This window comes from Cyanistes caeruleus, chromosome 27 (genome assembly GCF_971803275.1).
Source record: "Cyanistes caeruleus chromosome 27, bCyaCae1.hap1.1, whole genome shotgun sequence".
NCBI lineage: Eukaryota > Metazoa > Chordata > Aves > Passeriformes > Paridae > Cyanistes > Cyanistes caeruleus.
In genome coordinates this window covers 111,783-139,355 of record NC_141727.1, presented here as the reverse complement: position 1 = coordinate 139,355, position 27,573 = coordinate 111,783, and the positions used below count along the sequence as shown (strand labels likewise).

General features: G+C 46.8%; 2 protein-coding genes and 1 long non-coding RNA gene across 50 annotated transcripts in view; 2 read left to right on the top strand and 1 right to left on the bottom strand.

Moving 5' to 3' along the window:
- Positions 1-554: 554 nt before the first annotated feature.
- Positions 555-24,107, top strand: LOC111939932 (methyltransferase 2A, tRNA N3-cytidine). Of its 3 annotated transcripts, XR_015279531.1 has the most exons (11): positions 555-713; positions 2,262-2,353; positions 6,126-6,487; positions 7,737-7,786; positions 8,410-8,470; positions 9,643-9,782; positions 10,549-10,655; positions 10,806-10,871; positions 12,157-12,421; positions 16,746-17,095; positions 23,973-24,107. XR_015279531.1 is itself a non-coding variant. In XM_023942421.2 (9 exons), the coding sequence occupies exons 1-9, from the start codon at positions 625-627 to the stop codon at positions 12,306-12,308; spliced, it is 1,119 nt and encodes a 372-aa protein (XP_023798189.1). In that variant the 5' UTR covers positions 555-624; the 3' UTR covers positions 12,309-13,452. The 3 variants fall into 3 exon arrangements, 2 of the variants coding, with proteins under 2 accessions (XP_023798189.1, XP_086720628.1); XM_023942421.2 differs by lacking the exons at positions 16,746-17,095; positions 23,973-24,107 and having other exon boundaries at positions 12,157-13,452; XM_086864502.1 differs by lacking the exons at positions 16,746-17,095; positions 23,973-24,107 and having other exon boundaries at positions 602-752; positions 12,157-13,452.
- TLK2 (tousled like kinase 2) overlaps positions 12,271-27,573 on the top strand; it is a 56,529-nt gene continuing 41,226 nt past the window's right edge. For 5 of the 35 annotated variants that reach the window (XM_086864477.1, XM_086864484.1, XM_086864498.1 and 2 more), the window contains exons 1-2: positions 25,906-26,099; positions 27,468-27,545. Coding sequence is in view for 2 of the 35 variants with exons in the window: in XM_086864485.1 (XP_086720611.1) it covers positions 12,364-12,421 (58 nt within the window). In the remaining 33 variants the exon portion in view is untranslated. Of the gene's footprint in view, positions 12,422-16,397; positions 16,510-16,745; positions 17,096-25,760; positions 26,100-27,467; positions 27,546-27,573 lie in introns of those variants that run through there. The other 30 variants (XM_086864500.1, XM_086864488.1, XM_086864493.1 and 27 more) reach the window with 22 other exon arrangements.
- LOC111939931 (uncharacterized) lies at positions 19,483-25,834 on the bottom strand. 12 transcript variants are annotated; one of them, XR_015279537.1, is made up of 10 exons: positions 24,675-25,100; positions 23,966-24,109; positions 23,228-23,334; positions 22,857-22,928; positions 22,307-22,673; positions 22,076-22,193; positions 21,679-21,833; positions 21,063-21,474; positions 20,826-20,901; positions 19,483-20,747 (listed from the first exon to the last, which is right to left on the bottom strand). It is a non-coding gene; the product is annotated as an uncharacterized LOC111939931 (long non-coding RNA). The 12 variants fall into 12 exon arrangements; XR_015279534.1 differs by lacking the exon at positions 21,679-21,833 and having other exon boundaries at positions 22,761-22,928; XR_015279536.1 differs by lacking the exon at positions 21,679-21,833 and having other exon boundaries at positions 22,761-22,928; positions 23,228-23,285.

The window sequence follows — 27,573 nt, the reverse complement described above, 5'->3', positions numbered from 1 at the left end:
TTGAGCTTTCATTGTTGGAGACTATTGCTGTAGATATTCCAAAACTCTGTGGAGGCAGTCCTGCACAATCCGTTCAAATCTTTTGAATTTGAACCTATTATGCCTTGTAAGAGGACGAGGGGGGATGTGTTCAATTTGAAAGAGTAGGGTTAGATGGGATATTGGGAAGAAATTCCTCCCATTGAGGTTGGGGAGGCCCTGGCACAGGTTGCCCAAAGTAGCAGTGGCTGCCCCTGAATTCCTGAAAGTGTCAAGGCCAGGATGGACGTGACTTGGAGCCACCTGGGCTAGTGGAAGTTGTCCCTGCTCATGGCAGGGGGTGGGACAGGATGGTCTTTAAGGTCCCTTCCCACCCAAACCATTCTGGGATTCTGTGCCATGTACTCTGGAATAACCCTACTGGAGGAGGAAGGCCGAACCAGACGAATCCCTGTAGTCCGTTCCAGTCTGTCCCATTCCGGAACTCCCTGAAATGCGGGATAAACTCCACAAAAGGCATTTCCGGGACATTTTCCCGCAGCATCACCCCACGTGACCACGCTTCCCACGTGGCCACCGCCCGCAGTTCTCCTGCGGGTCAGACCGCGCGGCGCCGCTTCCGTTTCCGGCTTGGACCGGCCCGTCATGGCGGCGCCCAGCGAGGCGCGGGAGCGGCGGCCTTTCGGGAGGCGGCTCCTCACCGACCCCGCCCGGCTTTTCCAGCACAACGCCTGGTGCGTGAGGGCTGCCGCCGCTGCCCGCTCCAGACCCCCGTGAGCAGCCGGGGTGCTGCTACCCTGTGGTGCCGCCCTGCGCCCGGCAGTGGGGTGGGGGTGGCCGGGGCGGGCTCGCCGTCGCCTCTCCGGTTTGCGGTGTCTGTGGCCAAACGCTGTGTAATGGGCCAGCCTCAACCACCCCCCAACCACTCCGCCTCACGAGGCCCTGACCGCGGTGTCCGCCGTCCTCTCCGGACGTGCTTTGAGAGACCATCAGGGCGCCGAGCGGGCTGAGGGAGCGGTGGATGTAGGGCTGGTGGCCGGACAGCGACTGCCGGCGGGCGGGGACCGACATCCCCGGGCAGGACACTGCCCTATGCGGCCGGTGCTTGGGAGTTCTGATCCCCAGAGGGTCCTGAGCACTTGGGATGGCTCTCTGTGGGATTCTGAGCCTTGGGGACTGATCTCCTGGGAGGTCCTGAACCTTTGGGATTGATCCCCCTAGGGTGTCCTGAGCCTTCAGGACTGATCGACAGGGATTCTCAGCCATTCTCAGCCCCTCCTGAAGCAGTAGCATTCCTCAGGGTCCTGTGGTTGTAGCAATTGTTTTATTGCTGTGGTTAATAAAGGTTAATTACCGGCTGTCAGAAATCTATAACCTGTCATTCCTTCAGTGATGTTGTGCCAGGTGTATGCTTGGAACAGGAACACTTTATTTGGATACAGAAGTTGTTTTAAGTCAGTTAAACACCCGGGTTCTCTAATTTGCTGGGAACTGAAGGTATTTTGCATTTTGCAGGTAAATGGATCCACTCTTTTTTTTGACTTGGTCTCTGGCTGCTATACATTGTTAAGATTTGGGTGTGTTTAAATTGTAATTAAGTAATATTTATATGTGTCAGCCTGTCATTCCTTCTGGGACTATTCTATACAAAAGGTACATTACAAAAGCATATCCTTAGTTTTCCTGTGGAAATTCTTAGTCTTTTTTTTTCACAGACTTAACATTTAAGCCTTTGTTTTGTGAGTTAAAATCAAAAGACTAATTCCTTCTGAGACAAGAACTGCTTCTTGGGCCTTGAACTGCTTATCATTCACTCGTTTTAATGAAAAAAAGCAAAGTGAATCACTTTAATGACTACATAGCTGTGTATGTGCATTGAAGTTATTAATAATTCTTAATGCTTTAAAGCTTACTGCATATTTTTCTTATAATTTGATTTAATTTAACAGTTACCTTCCAAATAACCCAAATGCCTTTTTTGTTTTAACTTAAAAAGATGTAGTTTTGTGCTGAGTCCCCTCATGGTTTTAGCAAGGATCTATTATCTTTAAATTTGACTGAGCATCCAAAATGGGACAGATTTGGGATTCCTTCTGTTTGCAATTCCATGAGTACCTTTAGGACTAGGACCTGTGCTGACTAGGTTGTTGTGCTGGTGCTGGACTGGAATTGGGGATCACACCTGCACCCCTGTCCATTTGGAGGGCTCTCCAGACCTTTCTCTTTCCTTCTGTCTTTGTCCCACTATGCTTAGCTCTATTTCATCTTGTTTTTCACAACAGGGATAATGTGGAATGGTCAGAAGAGCAGGAAGCCAGTGCCAGGAGTAAAGTTCAAGAGAACAGCTCACAGCTATTGCCGCAAGATAAACAAGGTACTTTTGGAGAGTGTCTTCATTCGAGTCATGGCTTTGTGCCAGGAATGGAACAGTCTGGCTGGAACCACATCAGAACATCACCAATTCCTCCCCTTCCCCCTTTCCCAGTCACTCAGAAGGCATTAACACGTGTTTGATAATGGGAAATTGAGGAGAAGGAACCTTTCTGTCCTTAATTTACCTTTTTGTGACTTTTCAGCCTTCACTGGAGTCTCCTCCTGGTTGGGAGGAGTCAGATTAGGTTGAGCTTCTTTGTCATGTTGAGTATGTTAAATACTTGTTAGTGTTTGTTGTCAACAAACCTCTTTGAGTGTAGAGTTGTTACCTCTGCTTATTTCTGCTCTTTAAAGCTTAACTGCTAGTAGCCAGTCTCTTTTTGCAAGCTTGCTATGGAGTGAGCCCTGATCCAAGCTGATTTTCTCTTAGCCTTCTAAGAGAAGTAGCATCCATATCTGTCTCTACAGAGTGAACAAACTGCATGAGAACAATTTAATTAGAGAAAGAAAACTTCCTTTATCTTGATTGTTTATCCTCAGATAGACAGCCAAGAGATTCCAGAGCTTTTATTTGATTTAAAGGATATTTATCAATCCAAAATGCAGAGCTTACCTGTCTCTGAATCAAGCTTAAGGTGCTCAGCTCTGTGGTTAAGTCATGGTTGAAGCTATTCTGAGATGGTTAATAATGCATTTCCTCCATACCTGGTAGAGATAATCTAGTCCCTCAAATGATGGTGAAATGGTTCTTTAGTGTGATAAGAACTTGTCTGATGATTTTCTTGTTATACCCTGCCAAGCTCTAGGGTGGGTCTGCTCCTTTTGTTCAAATTAAATCAAGTGTGTCACCCCTAAGATGATACTGAGCACTACTGGAACTATTGAGACACTTCCATATAGCTTCGAGTCTTGTTCACAAGAGCAAATTTAATTACACCAAAGAGTAATCCTCCTAATTTCTTGGACTCCTAGAAGTATCCAGCAGTGTTCCATTGTGATGCCCATTGTGTTGAGTTCATTTTAAAATCTGGTTAGCATTAAAGGGTGCTGTCTGCCATGCTTTGAGAATCTATATACAACAAGGAAATTGTGAAGCAATTCACAATTTGAATTTGAAAAAAAAAAAAAAAAAAGGCTGTTGGAGCAGTTTGTCAGTGCTCCATGATGTATTTCCCAGATTGAACAATGGAGGCCAGTCAAATGTTGATGGTAACTATTCACTGGGAAGCATGTGGAGACAATGTGATGTCTGGAAAGTTAGGAAAGCAGCCCAGGCAGATGTGCCTGAAGGGTCTGGTAGTTTGAGAATTAAGATGTCCAGAGAAGAACAAAGGCAGAGTTGTGGTCGTTATGGCTGTACTATTCTGTGGACTTCTTGGGGATGTCAGGATTTGTTCTGAAGAAGGAGGGAAGCTCTGTGAGTATGTGGAAGATGTGTCTTCTGGCTGGGAAAAGAAAGAGAAAGAAGTCCATGTTTCTTGGTTTCCTTTTGAGGCTCCATCATTAGCCCCTGTGCAATTTAGGAGGTCCACAATTCCCTTCTGGTCTTTGTGGACAGTTACTTTTGTTTGTTCTTCTTTTGCAGTGTGAAGGGGTGACTATGGGCTTGGCTTTGGGGGTGTGCTTACAAAGGTGAGCAGAAACTCAGGAGTCCTTATCAGGAAAGTATCTGGAGGAAACTGGCTTGCACACCAATGGCACTGTGCGCTAATACCCCAAAAAGGGACTGAAATAAGTATGATGTGAACTTTTCTGGCTAGAAGTCTTACTGAAAAATGAACATAGTCATATTATTGCTTAAATCTGTTTCTTGTATGATCTTTGTCAGCTGGCCCTTGATTTTTTGTATTTGTATTGTTACTGATCCTTCATTCAGGGCTTTGAAAGCACCAGGCTCCAAGGTAAATGAGCTTTAAATAAGGCTTCCGCACATGTGGTTTGGAGTGTAACAGCTCTTCAATAGCATTCAACAGAATTTTACACTAATGTAACAAAGGAAGAGCACAATGTCTTGTTCACCAGTGTATTGTGGCAAAAATGTGGGCAATCCAAAAAGGCTGGGCTGGAATTTCGTCCCAGCATCTCAGGTAAGCATTCCACTGCAGTCAGGCTGTCATGGGATTGGTGGAGATGAGCAGGAATCAGGATTTGTGTTTTTGTTAGGTGAAAGAGCGTTGCAGCCCCAGAAGCCTTGCTTGTAAATGTGAGAAAGTTCAGGACAGAGCATGCCAGGGTTTGGATCAACAGCACTTCTTCCAGCATCAGCAGTCATTGACTTCTTCCATGCAAACAGTGAACTGACCTTGCCCTGCTGGCTGTGAGATCATGGCACAAACTTACTGCTTGTGTCTAATATTGGTCATTAAAGTTTCCTTCAGTTTGGGGTTTAAGAACCAGGCTTCTTAAAAGGAGAAAATCCTTGTACTTGAGGTAAAGAGATTATTTTTATATATAGCTCTTTGTGCTGCAGGGATAGAACCTACTAAAAATAGACATATGACTGATTGGTGCATCTTTGTTAAAGCAATTTTTGTCTATATTTGGCTGAGGCTACATATTTTTCCAGGTGTTCTGAGTTCACTTTATTATCTCACTTTGAAACAGTTTTATGTTCTTCAGGAAGACTGATAAATAAACAGCAGTTCAGCCAATAATGCCCTCCAATCATTTTTATTCAGTAATGCGCTTGTTGCCATGCAGAGATGATTGAGGCATTACTGGTTATTGGAATGCAATTGGAATTTCTGGCCATGGATGTGAATGTCTCTAGGTGATTCCAAGCATAAAATGCTATGATTAGGTGTTAATTCCCAGGACAGAGAACTTAACACATTGATGAAGTCATAGAAAGTCGCTTGGATTTGCAGCTTCCCATGGAAGAAATAGGTCCCTTAGACTGTACTTGATCTGAAATCTGTGAAAGTGTGTGGAAATAAGTTCGCAGACACAAATTTCACTTGGTTATGGCTTTGTAAGAGCTGTTCCAGCTCCCTGTAATACTCATCTTGCTCCTGGAATGATCCATTTGATGTGAAGGTGCTGCTGCTCAAATTAATTCTGTTCATCTTTAGCCTCTCCACTTTAGCTCTCCACTGGTACTTCAATGCAGTGGTCATGGTTGACTCCCCTCTTTTGTTTTAGTTCATAAATATGTGATGCTCTGACATTCACAGAACTATGGAAAACAAAGTTATCTGGACTAGACTCCAGCAAAACATGGAAATCATGCTGTACTGCTACCTGAAGGGTTGCATAAATTCTAACTGAGCTTCCTGCCAGGCCTGCAGAGTTGACTAATTTTTCTGTTTCTACACCTGAAAATAGGAGCAGTGTGTTGGACAGAAGCTTTCAACTACAGGCAGCTCTCACGAAATTCCTTGGGAGTTGTGCTTGACACTTAATGTCACCAGACTCCAAATTAATTGTTCCAGTGAACTGAACAAGTTAAGTGTTAGAGATGGAAGTAAAACCTGGATTTCTTCATTCCAGTCTCCTTCAAAGACACTTTTTCTGTTGCCAGCTTCCTTTAAATCCTACCTTGAGACAGAATTTCTTCTTCTCTCTTTTCCCTTTTTAAGTCCTAACAAAGTGACTGTGACATAGGCTGAGTGTTTATGTGGGATTGGGACTTTAAATAAAGGTGACTTTCAGTCAATCTCACTTGTTACAGCAGGTTGCTGCAGATATCTGCAGTGATCCCTCACTCTCTGAACTGTTTAAACCCTGAGACCTTCTGATTTGATGCCTGGTGATGTTTTTGCTTGTGTTCACAGAGGAATACGAGGTGAATGCTAAGAAATACTGGGATGACTTCTATAAAATCCATGAAAATGGCTTCTTCAAGGACAGGCACTGGCTGTTCACTGAATTTCCTGAGCTGGCACCTAACAGGAGCTCAAGCCAAAATGGAGATTCTGGGAGTGGATTTAGTAACACAGAAGAATCCAACAATGAAGGGCTGGGAAGCTGTGAAAATGGCCATTGCTCATTGGAAACCAGGACAGGGAGTCAGTTAAACCTGATAAAAAGCCCGCCTAGGGGCCACACGGAAGAGTTGGCTGCACAGAATGACAGCGAGCTGAGTCAGAATGGTGGGGATTACCCAGGATTAGCTGCATCTTACCGTATATTAGAGGTAAGAGGTATAAATCAAAGTCACACATCAAAGCCTCCTTTGTGTCAGTGTGACTGGGACATAAAAATGTGCATCACTGCCAAACAGCAAGGGAGCAGATGATTGCCTTCAGTCAGTAAAATGCAAAAATCAGAGGGTAGTTTAGAGCTGAACTAAATCTGTTTGGATTCCTTTGGTTCAGACTCTGAATTGGCAGAGCACAGGGACCGTAAGAAGTTTACAAATTTGAAAGCCAAACTATTGCTATCAGATGTTCCAACAAGCATTTAAAAGTCAGCTTTTGAAGAAGCTGATTCTTCTACTCTGTATAAAGCTTTCCCTTGTCATTTATCTTTTGCATGTTTGTGCTGACTCCTGTTTGCCTTGGGAGTTGTGAAACAAAGCGATGAAGCCAAGAATGTAAAGATGCTCTTGGGTTTGTTCCTTAGAGCCCTTATGGTAACAGGGAATCCCAGACTGATACAGGCTTTGTTCCAGAGAAGTTTGTGGAAGTTATAAATATTGGACTGCTGACAGCTGATTGTGACCTTTTGCTCTGCCACCTCTAGTTGCTCATTGTAGATATTACTGGATTTGTTTAATACTTAGTATTATATGAAAGTCCTGCCCTTCCAGGGAGGGTTAGTATGAACTGTCCTGATTTTTGAATTTAATCTGACATTTTAAAGATTTCCTCAGACTTTGGTGTTCTCAAAGTGCCTTTCCTATCTCACGTGAGCACTTTAACTAACATCTGTTACTGCAAACCCTCTGTGGTGTTTTCTGCTCAGTCTGTTTAAATTTTACTGATCCTTTAAACATTCAGAGGCAAATTCCCCAAACCCAGTTGTGTGAGCCATCATCTCTTCAAATGGGAACAAGCAGAAAGAAAAGTAAACTTCTCTGTTGCTCTGATTTTCAATGGACTTGAATGTAACTCATCCATGGCCTTTGCCAGTGCTTCAGTGACTCATACTGATTGTTATGCTTGGGTTTCCAGCAAAAACAGCTTTCTAAAGAGTAACAGCATATAGCTTGTTTTAAGATTTCGATAAGAACTTGCTTAGTGATTTCCCACTCATGTAATCCTGTTCCTCAGACCTTAACATGCTCAGATCTTGCAGGGACACTTAAGAATGGTCACTGCCATGCTCAGCTTTACTCATGTGTTGCTCTTTGTTCCTTGGCTGTAGAGAGATGATTGAAAATAATTTGCATGAACACGCTGAAGGAATTATTTTCACTGTATAACTCTGCTTTGTTTTTGCAGGTTGGCTGTGGGGCTGGGAATACAGTCTTCCCAATTTTACAAACCAACAAGTAAGTAGTGACAAGACAAGAAGAAATTGTTTCCCACTGCCAGAGGGCAGGGATAAGTGGGATATTGGGAAGGAATTGTTCCTTGTGAGGGTGGGGAGGTCCTGGCATGGGTTGGCCAGAAAAGCTGTGGCTGCCCCATTCCTGGAAGTGTCCAAGGTCAGATTAGACAGGGCTTGAAGCACCTTGGTCTAGTGGAAGGTGTCTCTGCCCATGCTAGGGGTGGGACTGGATGATCTTTAATGTCCCTCCCAACCCAAACCATTCTGGGATTCTTTGAAGTAATTCTCAGTAGGCTTTTACCTGCATCAAATACCAGCTTCTGTAAAAACAATTGGAAAAATTTTCCCTGTCTTCCTAGTTTAGACAATCTCAGAGAAAAGCCAAAAACGAATGGTATCATCTGCAATTTTAGGTTATTGTATTTTGAGCTTGGAAGCCCTTGGTTTTAGATCCAGAAGGAAAAGGAAGCAGTCAGTTCCATATGAGAATAATGGGCATAAAGGAGCAATGGAATCCACCAGATTTTGCCCAGAAACTAAAGCCCAGAATTTCTGGGCTTTGTGCATTTGAAACACAGGAGTGTTTCCTTTGTATAAATTATGAGTTTCTTTCATTTATTGCAGTGACCCAGGCCTGTTTGTTTATTGCTGTGATTTTTCTACAACAGCTGTGCATCTTGTCCAGGTAATCTCAATGGTGACTCATGAAAACGTGGGAAGTATCAGGGGCTAATTGCCCATTAACACAAATCTATCCCAGCTGCCAGTGACTCTCTGGCTGTGCTGGCAGCTTTCTGGTTTTAGCCAGCCCTGGTGCTGACCCTTGCATTGGGAAATCTGAAAAACGAGCCATCAAAGATTGTAGAAACTAGGGAAGTAAAAGTTCCCTATGTCACATAATGATGTCACATTGGCAGCAAACAAGTCAGCCAGCTTTTCTTCCCCTGTGGTTGGCAGTACTTTTCTCAATACAGTGTTCTTTTAGCTGAGTAACTAGAAAACAAACTCGAAACTTGGACACATTCAGGCTATTTTTTAACAGGAATTGAAGCTGGTTTTGGTTTGTGTGTGTCTTACTGTCACCACAGTTCTGGGAACATGGTCTGATTGCTTCTGCACAGGCAGCTGAGGAAAGATCATGTTTGTGGAGCAGGAGGCTGGGATTTAGTCAAAGGACAAATATCACTAATAAATTTCAGGTCAAGGCAGAACTGAGAATATATGAAGTATCAAATGCAATCAGTCACTTCCTGAGATGAGAGGGGAGCATAGCACCAGAGTCATCATCCATTTCCTCCTCTGGATGTGACACAAACATTGTTTGTAGAGCTGCAGCTTCTAGAAAAATATGCAACTTCTAAAATACATCTATATCTGATTTTTACGACTGTAACTTTAGGCAACCAAGTTTGATTTTTGGGGTATAGGGAATACCTGCTTGTAGGTGAAATGAATACTGATTTCAATGATGCAGAAAGGTGGCCTGACACTCTCACTTATGTAAAGGTTTCTAATTCATTAGTATAAACGTCTCACTTCTTACCACTGTTAGTGGAAATTCTGACCTCAGGATTGCGGTATCAGTTTGGCGGGTTTTTTCAGTGCTGATTGTAACAAGACCAAAGCTCCTTGTAAATCTCCCATAAATATTTTTTCACATTTCACACATGTTCCTTGCCTGACCAAGGAATATACCTGACACGGAAGTCCAATGAGGCTGAAACAGATTTCTGGACACACCTCTTCATAATGCAATAGTTAAAATACACCTTATAATATTAATAATACATATAGTCCAGCTAATACTGAGATCAGAGTCTGCTATTAATGTTCTTAATTTCTTTCCCTCAAATACAGAACAATGCAGAATATGATGCTTCTCGCTGCTTTGCATTTGTCCATGACCTGTGCAATGACCAAAGTCCCTTCCCAATGCCAGAAGAGAGTCTTGACATTGTTATTCTTATCTTTGTCCTCTCAGCAATTCTCCCAGAGAAGTAAGTTTTAATAATTACTTCTGATTGCAGAAGATAATTCTTCTACAACTGGAGTTCTCTAATAATCTCCAATCAAGGAAAATTAAAGTTTGTTCTGTTTGTGGTCCAGTTTTCCATGAAGCCTTAGAAAATTAAATTTGCAGGTATTTGCTATTGCTGTTGTAACCAATTTTGGCAGAGGACAGGATGATTTTAAGTGGCTGCAGGTGATCGTTGCCGGAGTCACTGTCCTGAGCCCCAGCCACACTGAGCACTCACTTTGGAAAGTATTCTGCTGGATTTTCAGGCTCGGAGGGTAGATGAATTTCTCACATGGGAGGTGGCAAGAAAGAAGGGTTCAGGTTCATAAAAAAGGTAAGGAAAGTGCTGTGGTCTTAGTGTGATAGTTGTTACAACCTACGCTAGTCTCTTTTTTTGTTCCTTTTAGTTTTACTTCACAACACTTCTCCTCAAGTTCACTTATTACTTGTTTTACAGAAACCAGTGGAGATTCTTTTGTAATTAGTAAGAGAGAGCAGTTAATCCCTGCTCTGACAGGATGTTATCCTTGTAGAAAAAAAACTAAAATTGGGGAATGTCAAAAAATAGAGGCCGAATAAAATCAACCCATCTGACTCTGGGAGAGCTCAGAATGCTGTGGACTTTGGATAGCTCTTTATATGAAGTTGGAACATGTAAAACTTTATTTCATCTTTTTGGAAGGAGCCAAGCATGATTTTGCAGTGTGTTGAGAGCTCCTGGTTTGTTCTTCTCGTTCTTCTCTCAGGATGCAGTGCATTGTGACCAGACTGAGTCGTCTTCTGAAACCAGGGGGAATGATCTTGTTACGAGATTACGGTCGTTATGATCTCGCCCAACTTCGATTTAAGAAAGGTATTGCCATTCCCCTGGGAACTCCTGCCCCATCACTAGTAGATTCTGCAGCTCGTGAATTCCCCAAAGCACTGTGTGTACTGTTGTTGGATGGCAATTGTTGATTTTTAATTGATCACTGGTAATTGTTCACATCCATCTTGCCCTTAGGTCAATGTCTGTCTGATAACTTCTATGTGAGAGGTGATGGCACTAGAGTCTACTTCTTCACACAAGGTAGGGGGCCAGAAACATGCCTCTGACCATTGAAAAACATCCTTCTGATTCTCCTTACCACTTCTTGTCCCTGTGCCCTCCAGTTTGGCCACTAGATCTCTCCAGCCTCTTAACTGGAGCATTGTGAAATGTTAAGTGATTCCAAATGAAACAGTGACCTGGGCTTGTCAGCTCCTGATGCAAGCATGGCCTGGTCAATTCCTTAGTGGAAAATATTTTAAGAGGAAGACTGGTGTGGTTGCCATCCTGGGAGGGGTGGGACTGGGGGAGTCATCCTTGTATGTTGGATGCAGATGATGGAGGGGGATGGATACCACTTAGAAGAATTTCCCTTAATTTTCCTGTTCTCCGATAAGGAAATCAGAAGGGTGTGGTTCAACATGGAGCTAAGGCAGCCCCTCCAGTTCTGCTGCTGCTTGGTGTTAGCAGCAGTTGTTATTCTCCCAGTTTATCACCAGCTGCATCTCCAACCCCTCCACTGCAGGCCCCTATGCAAAGTCAGTTCTAGAGCAGTGGCACAATTGAACTGTTCCCCACTGCATGAGTCTTGTTTGGCACAACAAAATTAGTGTTTAACACGTGTTTGGCAAACACCTCACAATGGAAGGCATCTGATAAAAGAGCACAAGCTGAGACCTGTCAGACTTTTCCTACTGAAACTCCAGACAAACCATATGCTCTGGGAGTAAGCTCTGCTGCTCAGCAAGACTGGGGCACTGTGAGACTTACTTGCTTGGTCAGGAATATCTGCCAATGGAATTGCTGAAGCCTTGAGGGCTCTTAGTACTTTAATTGGGCCCCAACAGGGTGTGGGTTTTTAAGGATTTTTTATTTCCAAATTTAACCTTAATGAATCCCATTCTCCTCCAGTCTAGGCAGCACAGATCTTACTTCCGCTATTTAAAAGCATAGGTCTGATCCTGGTCTTTGCTCTTGCAGACTCTGAAATTCCTCTGGGAAGGTGGGAATGGCTCTGTCCCAGCTTGCCAGAAGATACCCCTTAATTGCTTACTAGAAGCAGTACCCATATTTGAAACTGCTCCTGTTTTCTTTGTCAAGTGTCTGTAGTTCTAGATGAACTCCAAATAATTCTTTCCTTTGCTAGAAGGAAAACTTGAAACACTCCCCTAGTAAAGTAGTTAAGTCTTGTTTGTTCATTTCCCTGCTAGGGTGAGACTGTGGGTTTCCTCTGGCCCATCTTTCAGCTTAGCTTAGCCTTCAGTGTGAGCAGGTATCAGTTAAAGAAAAGCTATGGTCTCCTCAGTCTCCTTCTCTCTGCTTCCAGATGAATTAGATCATCTGTTCACCACAGCTGGACTGGAGAAAATCCAGAATCTGGTTGATCGGCGATTACAAGTGAACCGTGGGAAACAGATGACGATGTATCGGGTGTGGATCCAGTGCAAGTACTGCAAACCCACTACCCTTCAGCCATGAGGCATGTGGACTTCGGGCTGGAGCCTCTTCATCTCCTCCTGGTGACATTTGTGTGATGCAGTTCTGCACAACCAGGACCTCAGTGCCTTGTACCATGCCTGGCATCACTTCAAGTGAGTTTTGCTAAGGATGAATGCCCTGAGAGTAGAGCAAGCTGTATTTTAGATATCATAGAATCACAGAATATACTGAGTTGGGAAGGACCCATGAAGATCAAGTCCAACTCCTGGCCCTGCACAGGACACAATCCCACCCCATGCCTGAAAGCATTGTCTAAACACTCCTTGAATTCTGCAAGTTTTGGGGCCGTGACCATTCCATAAAGAGCCTGTTCAGTGCCCAACCATCCTTTGTGGGAAGAGCCTTTTCCTGATTTCCAGCCTAGCCATCCCTGGACACAGCTCCAGACATTTCCTCAAGTCCTATCCCTGGTCAGGAGGGTGAAGAGATTGGTTCCTGCCCCTCTGCTGTCCCTCAGGAGGATGTTGAAGATCCTAGTCTGACCTCAATCTCCTCCAGCTGAACAGACCAAGTGCCCTCAGCCACTGCTCATACGGCTTCCCCTCAAGGCTCTTCACTATTCTCATAGCCCTTCTCTAGTGGCTTAATGTGTTTTTTTATATTGTGATGCCCAAAACTGCCCCTAGCACTTGAGGTGAGGTTGTCCCAAAACAGAGCAGGACAATCCCCTGCCTGACCAGGAATGCTTTACCTAATGCCCTCAGAACACAGATGTCCCTCCTGGCTGCCAGAGCACTACTGACTCATGTTCAACTTGCCATGGACCAGGACTCCTGAGCCCCTTCCTGCAGCTGCTCTCCAGCCTTATTCCCCAGTCCGTCCACACATCCAGGGTTGCCCCTTCCCACATGCAGAATCCAGCACTTTTCCTTGTTGAACTTCCCATGATTGGTGATTGCCCACTTCTCTAATTAGTCAAGGTCTCTCTGAAGGCCCTATCTGCCCCTGAGAGATTTGACAGCTCCTCCCAGTTTAGTGCAGACAGCAAACTTACTTAGTATTCCTTCAAGTCCTGCTTCCAGGTCATTAATGTGGATGTTGAAGAGCACAGTCTTGAAGTGAGCCCTGCAAATGTCATGCTACTGGTCTGAGTTTAAAAAAGAAAATTGTGGTTTTAACATAAGAGATGGTCATGGTGTCTTACCAGCTTGAGTAGCAACTTGCTCATACTCTGGATTTCCACATGAAACAGGAGAGCTCTGACCTCTGTCTTGTATGCTCGTCTCTTGTCTGAAAAAACATACAAAGGATAAGTCTGCTCTTCTCTGCAACTGCTCACTCATGCGAATCCCTTGGCCAGCTTATCTTGTGCAGCTATTTCCTAGTCATTCATCTGTGTGCCAGTCCATGAGTTAAAATACATTGATCTGAGGGCAGGAACTGAGACTATGAGTCTCTCTGTACCAGCTTTCCCTGGATGCCTCAAGGTGTGGAGATAACCTGTGGAGAAAGTAAAGGATGCTGCTCTGCCCTCACTGTCCACAGGGATGTCCTCCCAGGGAGCCAGCACACAATAGCTCAGGTGCTATAAATTCCTCTCGGGCATAGTTCAGGTTTTCAAACATTTGGTGCCGATGCGAGTTTTGGGGCACCTTCAGAGCGCAGCAGATCAGAAGTAGCTAACAGGACCAGGCTTTATAAATAATTGCCTGCTTTTTCTACTGGCTGCAGGTCCTGGGTAACAAACTGCCCTGTCATGGTGATGTGCTTAACCCAAGCAGATGAATACTTTCTTTGATCTGAAATCTGCAGGATGTTTAATTTTTGCACTCTGATTTAATTTCTTAGAGGAAGCAAACATTGGGTTTCAGAAGGTATTTCTGTGTCTTTGACAGCAAATACCTTTTATCTCAGCTTGTTTTCTTCTGTTACTTTTAGGGTGTGGTATGACAAGTATTAGAATAAGTTTCAGGCTTTTCAGTGGGGGTTTGATTCATATAAATCAGGCTTGCAAAAGCCTCATGTGTGAGCCTGGGCCACCATTAGGGAACTACTGTTTTCTTCTGTTTCAAGTCTCACTAGTGCCTGCCCTTTAGTTGAAGAAGAAAAAGCCTTGTCTGGTATTTCTTGCATTATTTTAGTCCATGAAGCATCAAGATGTGTTGTGTGTCATGCTGGCTGAAGTGCCATTCCCCTGTATTATGTTAGCCGGACACTCACTGGAGTTCGACATTGTCACCTCTAGAGCCACATAGGTTATGAAATAACTGCTATCTTGAACTAGAGGAGAGAGGGTGTGCTAGTTTGAAAGCAAACCAATGGGAGATCCCAGGTCAGAATTACAATTTAGCAGGAAAATTAAAGGCAGAAAACACTGGCTTAATCTGACTGAGTCAGGATACAACCTGATGCCCTGCTGGTCAGGGTGGTGGTAGCAGTTCGTTTAAACTGCAGTCCTCTTGAAGTGATAGATGTGGTTCTGTTGAAGCAGTGATTCCTGTAGAAGGGTCTGGTCTTCCTCTGAAGGTTCCGTGGTGGTTATGGAGCTCTTGTCCTCTGGCAATCCAGTAGGTAAGGGCTGACTGTGGCGTTCCAAACTTCAGATTCTATCCAGGAAGGAATGCTTGGTTCCTCCCCCTGGGCGGAGCATTTCACAATGGGATGATGTCATTTTATGAGTCATGCAGTCAGGCCTTGATGGCTTATTAGCAGAGAGATATCCCCTCGAGGGAGTTATTAGGAATGTCATGGAAGATATAAAGAACACTGTCCCACCTGGTTTTAACTGCTTATAAAGATGGTGATAGAATAAATGCTTTTGGTTGCATCCTACACTGTAACCCAAGACAAGGGGTAAAAAGCTGAGGAAATATCACTGCTGGTTTCGGAAAGCGTGCAGGAGCCTTGGAGAGATGGACCAGGAACACCCTGATTTGGGAAGCCTTGGAAGGGACTGGGGCAGTACTTCCTACTGGGCATGATGAATTCCTAACTTCCGTTTCACTGTGTCATCCTGCAGGTATTGCTTTGTCTGCTACCTGAAGGCTTCTGAGTCAGGGCATTTCAGCCCTCCCTGGGAAGGGTAACCCAGGGAATCCATTCAATCTGCGCAGGCTGCAGTGTAGGGGCAATGGAAATGTGCCACTGCTTTTTTGTATATCTCTTTCTTTTAAATAATGTTGAATCAAATCAAATTATTTTGGGGGGAGAGAATGGGAATCAAATAACTAGAAAGAGAATTCTTGTTGTTTGTAGTGTATTTTCTAAAGAGCCAAGAACCTTTCCAGCATCTGCAAATGTAACAGGAGGAGGTAAAACTTGTTTCTTCTGAGGCACATTTGGCTTCTGCTGAGCACAAGTCCGACCCACCCCAGAAGTTCTGCAGTTGCTGCTGTGTTTTCATACTAAACCTACAAAATATGGTTTCCTGGCAGGGCTGAGGAAGCTCTAGGTAAACCACAGCTCAAGTCCTCTGGTAGCAGGTGAGCAAGCTGAAGTCTTCCCAGCCTCTCCAGGCATGGAATCAGGCAAAAAGCCCTGTGAGCACTGGACCGCACATGACTCATGTAACCACCTCAGTGACAGACCTCCTGTGTGCTACTGAGGCCTCAGGCAGGTCCCTGGGGTCCATTCCCTCTTAGTTCCTGAAAGAAAACCTCCTCCCAGGATAGGTTTATCTCCCTGCAAGAAATATTATTGGGGTACACGATCAGCATAATCAGTGTAAATTACAGTCATTTGAAAAATGCCTTTTTAATTATCCAAAGTCTTGTTAGAAGTGCAGGAAAATATGTTTTTAATTATAAACATGATTTATGTAAAGTTGATGGACTCCCCTTTAAATTCATACTCCTGAATGGGAGAAAATGAAGGCTTATTTGTTTGTACTTTCAAGGCTATATCCCAGTTGCCTGGTTTTAACTTGGGCTTCAAGCAAAAGCTTGCAGCCCTGTGAGCCTGGAGCCATTGAAGTGGCGTTTTGCCTTTCTTAATGCTCTTAGTTCTCCTGAAGTATTTAAGCAGTCACTCAGGAGGGCCCATGCTGGGCAGACATGCTTTTGTTTTGTATCCTCTTCGTGGTGTTCAGAAAGCAACAAGTTAATGGCCTTGAACTGAACCAGGCCTCCTACAGACAGATACTGTTTGAGCTTCCTTAACTAATCACTTCCAGCTCCTGTTCTCTTAGAAGCTCTGGGTCTCCTGTCACTCCGGGCCTTGCCTCCCACACAGCTCTGCTCAGGTACCTTGGTCCTGACTTGCAGCAGTTTCTGCCATTCCCACCTTGGGCCTGCTGAGCAGGCTGGGTTGCTCAAGCTTTCCAGCATGCTCAAAGGAAATCTCCAAATTGGCTTTTACCATGCTGAAAAGACAAGTGCTGTTAGTGTTTTGGGGTTTTTTTCTCCCCTCTTCCTTCTTAGCACAGTGATGTTAACTCTAAAGCCTTTCTGAGTGTTTCTGCTCTGGTTTTCTTCCCAGCATTCCAAGTGTTGTGGTCTCTGGCTTATGGGCAATGCCAGCGTGGCCTGATGAACCTCCCAAGCAGAAGAGATGATTTCATAGTTCTTCACATGCACTGCCCCAGCGATCTTGGAGCCAGTCATTGTTACACTTTGGAAAATCTGGTCCTGGCTCTTGCCAGAAGATGGTGGATTTCCTTGGAGATTCATAGAATGTTTTGGCTGGAAGGGAACTTTATCATCACGTATTGTGACCCCTCACATAATCCTTTCATGTAGGGATGGTGCCATCAAGCCTGTGACTTGGATTTGGACTTGGAGCTAGTCCTTCAGAGAGGACTTTGATCCAGCCAGGATTTGCCTCCCCAGGTACATCATTCTTCTCAGAGCGTTGCGGTTTCACAGATAGGCTATGAACTGGGAGGCAGGAGGGAGCAGGGGAGGTGATGTGAGCAAGGGGCTGGGGGGTATTTCTGATGCTGTCACTTCAAAATTAAGTAAATTGTAAATTCCACTGCAAATTGGAGCTTTCACAGGATCTTCCTGACAGCACAGCAAAGTGAGAGCAGCAGTCATCCATAGTGATTTGGATTGTTACAACAGTGGTCATCAAATTCTTTTGACCAGTGGCATGTGAGATCAGACACAATTATCTTCTCTCCCAAATAATTCTGCTCTACCTTTGGGTATGCCACCACCATTTCTAATCTGCAGTGAGTTCTAGAGCTCTAGGATTAATGAGACCTGATTATTTTCAATAGAAGAGAGGTGTGAGCAGAGGGAACCTCCCTGTGCACACACCAGCAGCTTTTGGCACTGCATCATAATGAAAACTGGAAGAGCTTCTTGCTGTCATTGGCATTGGGATGAGCCCTGGCTTGTCCCCACTGGGTTGCCTACAGGAATTGCTGACCCAAACTGAACTTAACTGTTTTTCCTGAGCACTACTGAAAGATGCATGGGTTTTACTGCCTAGAAGTGAGGATGGGGCTGCAGGGATCAAGTTATGAGGTTTGGGGACCATCCTTCCATCTCTGTAAACACAGATAAAGGGAAACTGAGTCATGCAGTTTTTGTTCTGATCAGTCAGCAGGATCTGATATCTCAGTCAGAGAAGTGCCAACATTTTTGGTTGCCATATTGGGGAAAATAAGTCCATGAGGGAGGATGCCACAATCACGACCATTTTTGCTGTTGTAAATTCCTTTTTCTTGATGGGGGTGCCTGGCACCCATCCTTGTGTGTAGATACTAGCTTCAACAGAAGTTCTGATTTTAACTGTGTTTCAGGGCAAGATAGAAATTACCAGAAAAATGAGGATTAGGAGGATTTTTTTTGAAGGCCCTCCTGCAAAGTGAAGTGTTCTGGACGAAAATGAGTTGTTAGCTCTGTGCTTAACCAGCAAAGCTCTGGAGTTCATGTTTTTAGCTCTCGCTGAAGGCAGTAACTGCCTGTATGTAACTGCCTGGCTGAATGGGAGCTTGTGTTGCTTAAAAAGTGGGACACATTGCAGGAAATTACCTTTGTAGGCAGGAGTGCTAATCTGAACTAAATAGGATCCAGCAGGAGTCAGAAGAGCATGAGCCAGGCCTGGACAGTTGGCTGGAATACAGGCAGGGAAAGGCAAGGGAATCTGAGTCATGTGGGCCTCTGCTTTTCCCTCTTGCCCAGGGATTGTATGGCATGGCAGTTGTCATGCCAGTGAAGGTTTTTATTCTTGGTCTTTGACCTGCAGTGGGATGAGCGGGAAATGGCAGCATTTGGAAAGCAGTGATGGCAAAGCTCACTGGCAAGTCTTACATGTCAGCACCTGCCAGCAGCTCCCAGCCTGTTGGCTGTTTCCAGGAAAGAAGAAAATCCTGGTGAGATTTGAGCCCTGCTGTCCTAAACTGTGCTCTCTGTTGTTAACCCCCAAAACCCCTCACTGCAAGCACCAGCATATAGCATGGGAACAGCATCCTGATTTTGGGGTGGAGTGTGACTGCTGTATTCAGGTTGTCTTTGCCGTCCAAAGCAAAGACAGCTTGTAGCAATACAAGCAAGAGCTTGTAGCTCTTGCAATTTCATGCTGTTTGGAAGTTAGGGAGTTCCAGGGGACTGCCAAATCTTTGGAATATGAAATTTACATTCAGCTCTTGTGAAGCAGGAAGCTGCTGTTGGCAGTCCCTGGTTGCAGGGGTCAGGCCAACACCTCTGTGCTGTATGTTGACCACAAGGGGGTCTGCTCAGGTGTAAGGAGAGAGGTACCACCCTTCCACAGGGTCACTGGGTGTGGCTTTCCTCATTTGGAGATTAAGTTGCCTGATCTCCCTTCAGACTCCTTCATCCCTAGGACCAGACTCAAGGCATGCTGCATATCCCCCTCACCTGGGGAGCAGTACCTGGGCAGGGCAACTTCACTGCAATCTGTAATTACACAGCCACATGGCTTTTTCCCCATTCGCTGCCAGTGGTGGATGTGAAGAGGTCAATGGAAGTTACACAGAAAACTAAATCTGGCTTTTCCACAACTGCAGGTGACTTCTTCCCTACTGAGATGAGCCTTGTTAGGAAGGTTGGAATGTATTTGCAGACACTCACAAAGAGGCTGAATATACTTAGAAAAAAGTGTGTGCAGTAGCTCTTGCTTTACAATAAGATGTTGATTTAATTTTCCTCTTACTCAAATCTCAGAGCAGTTTATCTAATTAAGGCTTTCCAAAGCCCTGTAAGGTAGAGTGTTATTATATGTAACAACTGAGGCACGAAATCAGTCCGGCAGGGAATCTGAATTGTTTATTCAAAGAAACAAGCTGGTTTTATACACATTTTCAAGGCACAGTATTTCCTTACATGTTAATTCTCACTATCACACCTCACACATCAGCAATACGTTTTCTTCATATCCTTCTCTGGGATCACTCACTGTTCACCTGTCTGTCAGCTTTGGGCAGGCTCCTCTCTGCAGGGCTCTGCCACGTGGCACCTGCTGTCCCCAAGATCAGGTAGAGACAAGCCACTCTGCTGCCATGTGCTTCTTTGTGCTCCGATGTGCTTCTGCAAGTGCATGCCACAGCCTGCAGCTCAACTCCATCCCATCTCTTCCCACAGTTATGCCCATTTTATGCAGGAGAAAGACAAGCAAGTGACAAACCAGGTATTCTGGGAATCCAAGAGTGAGTGAGGGCAGGGAAGGATTTGCTGGCACTTCCAGGAGAATCACATTGGTTCATGTGCTTGCAGAACTAGCAGATGTTTCCAGTACTGTGTGCTTTGGGATTGCAGAGGTGTTCCTTTCCTACTTGTGAGATTTCGTTCCCTCGGCTGGACCGTTGCAGGTGGCTGCACAATTCCAGGTGCCTGCACACAGCTGCCTTCCTCCTCCAGCAGCAGGACACGTGTTGTCTTGGATCAGGGCTCTGAGGCTGCACATGGCTTGATGCTTCTTTGCAGGCTGAGAGACTTGGATGCTTTCCTACTGGGTTTGGGTATCAAAGCCTCCCTAGTGGGATACCTGAAGGTGTAGACAGAGGGAGGGGCAGGAACAACTTCAGAGATAAACTCCATTGTGTGGGAGGGTGGAGGCTCTCGGAATGGCCTCATGAAGGAGTCAGGCAATGACATGTTATCTTTGAGGTACTCAAATACCAGTTTTCTCCCTAAGGAAAATGAGGAAAGACACTAACTTCTTAGTGTGGCAGAAACCCTACCCTTAATAGGCAAGAATCTGCACAAGGGTGACATGTTTTCAGTGCCCCAAGCTTAGAAAAATCTTCACTGGCAGCTTGTGCCTCATTAGGTCTAACAGAACCTTTTTTGCAGACAAGGGTTGACCTCTTCAGGATGTAATGCCTGGAGCTGACATCATCCCCTGGTGCTAAAATCTTAAAAAGCCTGTTGAGTGTTGTATTCTTCTTGTGGGTTTTGGTTGGGGTTTTTTTCCCCCCATTGTTGTAAAATGTTTGGATTTGAGATCACTCATGCCAACTTTTATCTTTTAAAGGTTCAGGCTATTTGTTGTTTTTCTCCAGTCCTCAGCTGCCTGTGTCAAAATATCACTGATATTAATAATATCACTGATTATAATAAGCTGAGGAATCTCAGCTCTTCTTTTGTGTACCTTATATCAGTAGATTTCCAGACCTTGTGGCAGTACAGAAATGCTTGGGAAAATGCAGTTAGGGTATTCCACAAGCCTGGAAAGCAGAGACAAAGAAAAGTCACCAAAAACACATTAAAAAGATCAGTATCTTGACTTCTGACATTTTATCTTTTCAAAATTGAAGGCAGAAGGAACTTGTTATCTGCTCTGTTAAAATCTCTAAAAAAATCTTACCCAATTTTGGTCTAATCTAACCTGTGGGTTAGCAGAGAGGCTATGGTGTGAAGGCAGGGTGCAAGCAAAACTTGCTGCTGTTTTGTTGAGTGTCCTGTGCCTGTGGAGGGGAGCTCCATGCTCCAGTCAAATCCAGGGACAAAGAAAATGGCTGTGGCAGTGGAGTTGTTCTTCAAAACATGATACAAGTGCTGTGTACTAGGGATATTACTGACATCTGAGGAGGCTGAGATAAGAAGAGAGCTACCACAGCAATGCAATCAGAGGCATTAATGCTGGAGAGCAGGATGTGCACAGGAGCAATTTGGCAGAGCTGATGGTGGAGGAGAGCTGGCTTGTCCCCATGGATGAGATATTTGGTCAGCCATGTACATACTCTGTTGCTCATAACCAGCTCCTCTGAAGGGAGGATGGGGACCAGAGCTCAGGGCCTCTGAAAAAGTTAAAGAAAACAGAATAGTTTCATGCATCACTCCAAGTGTGGGTTGGAAAGAGGAGTTTTCCTGCATGAGAATTCTTGGAGGCCCAAATAGTCTTTTCTCTTGCTGGGCCAGAACATGAAACACACAGGAATTGCTCCCTAACTGTAATACAATGGGGAAATCAAATTGAGTTCAACAGAGTCTTGATTTCTAACCTTACACCTCAAAACCTTTAGTTTTGAGGCTTTATAAGCTTTTAGAAGTAGTGTTGTGGAAGTTGACATTAGAATTTTTAATTGGATCAAAAAATTTCCTGTAGGAAGTGATGAACTGTTTCCACATTCCAGCCACTTCGAAGAGCAAACCTTTCCTGTAAGAACAGAAACAAACTGACTGTTTCTGACCAGAAGCACATTCCAATAAGTTGGCTTTTCTTATTTAAAAAAAAAAAATAACAAAAGAAAACCAACCCACACCTAACAATTAAAAAAAACCCAAACAGTCCACCAATTCTCTGCTGAGTCCAAACCTGGGGGATCAGCTCCCAGGCAGAGAAGATAATAAAAAAATAGTCCAAGTGTGATGTGTCAACACTGATAATTATATTTTTACCTGAGAGATCTTTGCTGTTCCAGGGAGCCCAATCTCAGATGCTCTGGCACAGCACAGTTGGAAGTGTTGTACCAGGCTGGGCTGTGCAGTGCAGTGCATCCCCTTTCAGAGCTGTGTCCTGATGGAGTGTAGGAGGAAAAAGTTCTGAGATCACTGATCACTGGGAAATTTATCCAGTAACTTCCTTCGTACTGTTATCTGACAAAGTTGTCTAAAATCCCTTGTACCTACCTCTACTCTGCTGACAGCAAGTGGAATCCTTAAAGGCTGCTCTGAAATTCCTGCTTACAGCCAGAAATACAGTTGAAACTTGTTGATTCCTTCCCTCTCTGTGCCACAAAGGGACCAGCTGCCATGTCTGGTGTGAGGTGCAATTTTGGCATCTTGGAAAGGAAACTTCATCTGGAAGTGTTGCTCTGAGCTGTTTCTCAGAGGATGAAGGTGGAGAGGACCATAGTTCAGTGTGCAGCAGATGAGCGTCAGGAAGGATATGACTACAGCAGAGGATGAGCTGCTGGACATCCAGGAGCAGAGCCCTTGGACTGCAAAACACAAGGGCTGCCTTTCCAGAATGTTCTGAAGTGGATGTGCCCCAGTCCTGAATTTGAAAGTGAGAAGAGAAATCTCAGTTATTCCAGAGGAATGCAGGGCAGGAGAGGGGGAGTCAGGAGGAGGATGGTGCAACCTCAGTTTATCTGTTCCTTATCAGATGTCACCAGCTCCTGTTCCTGGCAGAGCCCAGGACTGTGGCCACTCTGACAGGCCGGAAACTCAGTGGTACCTCAAGGGATGTCTTGGAAAACATTCCTGGCTGCAGTGGATTCTTCAGGAGGTTCTCCCTGGGAATTTGGTCCTGCCAGAAGGAAGGAGAAGAGGGGCATTGGTCTGTGATTTCAGTGAAAATGACAGTGAGCAAACAACCATTGGGAAATGACAGAGGTTGTGGCTGGTTGCCCCATCCCTGAAAGTGTCCAAGGCCAGGTTGGATGGGGCTTAGAGCAACTAGGTCTGGTGGAAGATGTCTCTGCCCATGGTAGGAGGTGGGATGTGATGGGCTTTGGGGTCCCTTCCAACACAAACCATTCTGTAATTCTATGACAGCAAAAGTTTCTTCTGGTGGCTTACATGGAAATACTGGTGGCATTGTGATACCTGCCATTGCAGTCCCTGGCAATGCACGGAGAAGGAGGAAGAAGTGCCTCATCCAGCACTGTCCAAAAAGCACAGGAAAAATTAGACTGAAGTGTCCTCCATCTCCCCTAAAACACAAAGGTGGGGTACAGTACCATAGATTGGGTGTTACTGGTGTCCAATTCCTGCCCAGCACTCTGAGGGGGAGAACTGCTCCCTTTGTTTGTGTTTGTGTCCTAAGGTGTTTCTAAGGGCTGTGAAGGGGAGTCCAGAAGAGCTGGGAGGTTCAGGGATCAGTCCCTTTATTGGGTTAAAAGTCCCCACAACTTCTCCTCTCTCCACCCAAAATCAAACTGAAATGCACAAATGAAATTTAAACCTCCTTGAACAATGTTCACTGCAAGTGGTCCTAATTAACGTTCCCTAAATGGCTGTAATTAGCTACCAGCTGATGGAATATTTACTCCAGGATTTTTTCTTAAAAGAAAAAAAAAAAACAAACCCACAGCCCAACACAGACACAAAACACTATTTATCTAATTATTTATGTTACAAATTCCTGCCACTGGTCGTGCTGAAAATGTGCCTTACAGAGCAGGAGCTGAAACCGGAGTGGCTCTTGTACTGTAAAAAAAACAGATTAAAGCACAGGAAAAGCAGCTTGCACAAGCAGGCAGCACTCCCAAAGCCATTTGCTGCACCGACTTAACAAAGTATGATAAATTAGCAACTTTAAAATAACACAACTTTCCCCATCACCTCGCAGGAGCGGTTTTGCCGTGATGCTGTGTCTGCTCCTCTCTGCATCCCTTTTGCCAAACCAGTCAGTTCCAGTTCGGTCATAAATCGCTCGATGTCATGCAGTAAAGGGGAGGTGACGGATGTCCTCCAGCGTTCCCAGCCCTGGCGAATCCTTTATTGAGCTCTAGGAACCTCCACCCCCATTGCTAATCCACGCCTGCCTCCCCTTGGACAGGCCTGGCCACTTCCTTTCCCAACAATCCTCTCCTGCTTGTTTGCTTTTTGGAAAGCTGATTCAGCCTTGCAGTGGGTGCAACACCCACAGCGCTTTGGGTCCTGCCCCCGCTGCCTGCAATGAGCCAAGTGAACTGTGATGGAATTGCTTCATTCGAACCAGGACAAGCCCTGTCTTTATTAATTTTGGGGGCTGTTTTCCCAACTGTGTTGGCAGCTTGGCCTTGTAAGGTGAGAGTGGACTGTGTGTCATGAGGGCTTTTGAGGTGGCCGAGTTGTTTCTCATGATACCCATGTTGGATCAGCTCCTAACCAGGGGCCTAGCCCATTCCAGGTGGTAGGGATGGAGTGGGGGTGCATTGGGGCTGCTGAGGTGCCCTTGCAGCCTCCCTCAGGGGAATGAGAGAGGGTTTGGGGGGTGAGATTGCTCATGGGTGTGTAAGATGGAGACTGGAGAGAAGGTGAAGAACTAGGGGGTGCATGGATGTCATACCTGCACCTCCTCTCAGGGGCATCCTGGGGCAGAGGGTAGGTCAACCTCTGCTCCCCTGGTGGAGACATGTCCCTAGGACTGCCTTGCCCCCACCCCCGAGCCCTGCTGAGATCTGACCCCCCTCCTTGTGCTTGTCACTCCCCAGCACCCACTGGCCTCCCTAGGACCCTGACCCTTGCTGCCCCACCACCTGTTATCACCCCCTGCCCTGGTCTTGCTAACCCTCAGCCTTGACCTCAACCTAAGGCTGGATTTGACCCCCACCTTGTGCTTGCCCCCTCATCCCTCCACTACCCATAGTCCATCTGGACATTCTCTTATGCCCCAGGCCTGTGTGACCCACCCTCCATACCTCCTGCGCCCCCCAGCCTGCCCTGACCCCCAGGCCTTCTGACATCGCTTTGTGGCCTACCACCCTCAGCCCCCACACATGGGACTCTGACCCTCTGCTTCTTCCCGATATGTGTGACCCCTCCCAATGCTCCCCAAACCTGTCCCCATCCCGAAGCTAGATCTGACCTGCCCTTGAGCTTGTTGCTCTCTCAGCCCCCTGAACCCCATGGTCCATCCTGAGCCCTTGCTGCTCCCCCAGACCTGTGTGACACCTGCCATGCCCCCTACCCCCTCATACCTGCTCTGACCCCTAGGTCCTAATGATGGGCAAAACTCCCCACCCCCCGATCCCATAGGACTCTGACCCCCTGCTACCCGCCCTCCCTCCCCCCCCCCGCCCCCCCTCCCCCCCCCCGCCCCGCCCTTTCTGACCCTCCCCATTACTCCTGCCCTCTCCGACCCGCCCTGACCCCCCAGGCCCCACTGACCCCCCGCCACCTGCCGCCCCCCGCCCCTCCTTCCGCCCCCTTAGGCCCCACCCCTCCTCAAGCCACGCCCCTCTGACCCCCTCCCCCTCCCTCCGCGCAAGTCTCGCGAGACGCGGCGCGGTTTCCCCAGCGCGTGTGCCCCCATCGGCCGGGCCGGGCCCAGCGCCGCGGGGCGGGAGGGACGAGGGGCCGCACCTGCCCCGGCCCCGCCGCGCCCGCCGGCCCCGTGCACCCCCCGCCCCGCCCGCCCGCCCCACCTGGCCGCCGGGTCCTCCCGCGAGGCCTTTGTCCTGTCGCCGCCGGCCCGCGCGCACTCCGGTCCGGCCAGGCCCCTCACGCAAGACCGGGGATCTGCGGCCTAGCCGAAGCCCTCCCTCTTCACTCCCCGCCACCTTTCCCTTCCGCCCTTCTCAGCCCCGGTGCCCGTGGTGGAGGCCGCGGAGCCGCCCCCGGCCTTCTCTTCCCGCCCGTGCCGCCGCCGCAGCAGGTTCCCTCCCTCCCTCCTCCTCCTGCTGCTGCTGCTCCTGCCCCCGGCGGTGGTGGGATCCGCGCGGTGCCCGTGGAGCACTGGGCCGGGCGGCGGCGGCAGGAGCGGCAGCGCCAGGTGAGACCCCCCCAGGGGCGGCGGGGGCAGCGCGGGGACACCTCTCGCCTCGTCCCCGCCCGGTCCAAGAGTGGGTGGGGGCGGCCACGGGGGAGGCCGTGGTGGGGGCTGGTACCGCGGGCCGGGCCGGGTCACGGCGAGAGGGCCGCGGCCTGAGCCCCAGGGCGGCGGCGGCAGCGCGGCCTGGGCCCCTCGCCGGGCACGGAGCGGCGCAGGCCCCCCGGCCCGGCCTGGCGGCTGGGGGTGAGAGTTTGGGGCAGCGAGGGGGGGTGCGGCGGAGGGTGGGCATGGCCTGCGGAGCCTCGGGCTGAGGGTTGAGCCGGTGCTGGAGGGGAGGAGGAGGAAGAGGCCGAGGCGGTGCAGCAGCTGGCAGCGGGGCAAGGCTGCTCGCTCGGCGGCTGATGCCTCTGCGTCCCGAGTGGGTGGGAGAGGGGTGCTGGAAATCCCCTCCCGGGAGGACAGAAGGGAATGCCAGCCCTGTCTGGAGGGGTGCAGCGGGTCCCGAGGCAGCCCCCGGCGGGAGGAACGTGTGTCAGCCCCTTCCCCAGAGCCGCATCCTGGTGTGGGGATGCGATTCCCTGCGGATGGTGGCCCCTTGATGGGCGAGAGCCCTGGGAGCACTTGAACATCTTGGTGTTTGCGGCTTGTCTTTCATTTTCTTTGCTGCTTAGATTTCCTGTTTTGAAAATTGGGCTGAGAGCTTTGTTGGGCTTTTTGAGCCCGTGGCTGAAATACGGTTGTTTAATAATCATGTTTAGGATCCTATTAGTTTTTGAGGCTTGGGACTGACTGGGGAGAGCAGTTGAGAATGCCCCCGGATGAATTCACTTTGCCCCTGTGACTTGTAGCCGCAGCATTTGGAGGAAGCGGCAGGGACAAAATGGACAGTTCATAAAAAGAACAATTGTGCATTGCCTGTTCTAGAGGGCACTTGCTGCCCTTCAAGAACTTTCCTCATCACATATGCTCTTTACACAGCAAATCTTTATCTTCTGTTTCTGGCCTTTTTTTTCTACCTTAGTCCAGAAAATGAAACTGGAACAGACATTTCTGGAAATGAACTTGATTGGTGCAGTTGGGAAGATGTGATTCAGAGTTATAATGAACAGTGAATTTTGTCCCATTTTTTTCTCAGTTCAGGATTTGAATTATGTATTTCCTGATTTTTAACCTGTTTACACAGTTATGCTGGCTAGATTTTTAACCCTTCAGATAAGGCATTCATAGTGTTAGATTGCCAAGAGATACCCCAGGTACATCCAGGATGTAGAAGCTGCTGTTATTTTTGAATATCTGATGCTTTACCTTATAAATGAAAAGGTTTAATTGTGCATTATTTTCTTCTTGTAATCCCACTCTGCTTGGAAGAAGCAAAGCTGTTATCAGTGAAATCTGGAGTTTGTGGAGATCGAGTATTTCCAGGATTGGCCAAAAATAAATTATGGGGTAAAGAATGTTGCTTTTTTTTCTCCTA

Bases quoted from the DNA above. Each gene is read 5' to 3' on its own strand.
- LOC111939932 (XM_086864502.1), top strand. From the start codon at position 625: ATGGCGGCGCCCAGCGAGGCGCGGGAGCGGCGGCCTTTCGGGAGGCGG. The intron at 2,354-6,125 runs GTACTTTTGGAG...TTGTGTTCACAG, and splicing joins ATTGCCGCAAGATAAACAAG to AGGAATACGAGGTGAATGCT. The intron at 8,471-9,642 runs GTAATCTCAATG...CCTCAAATACAG, and splicing joins CAGCTGTGCATCTTGTCCAG to AACAATGCAGAATATGATGC.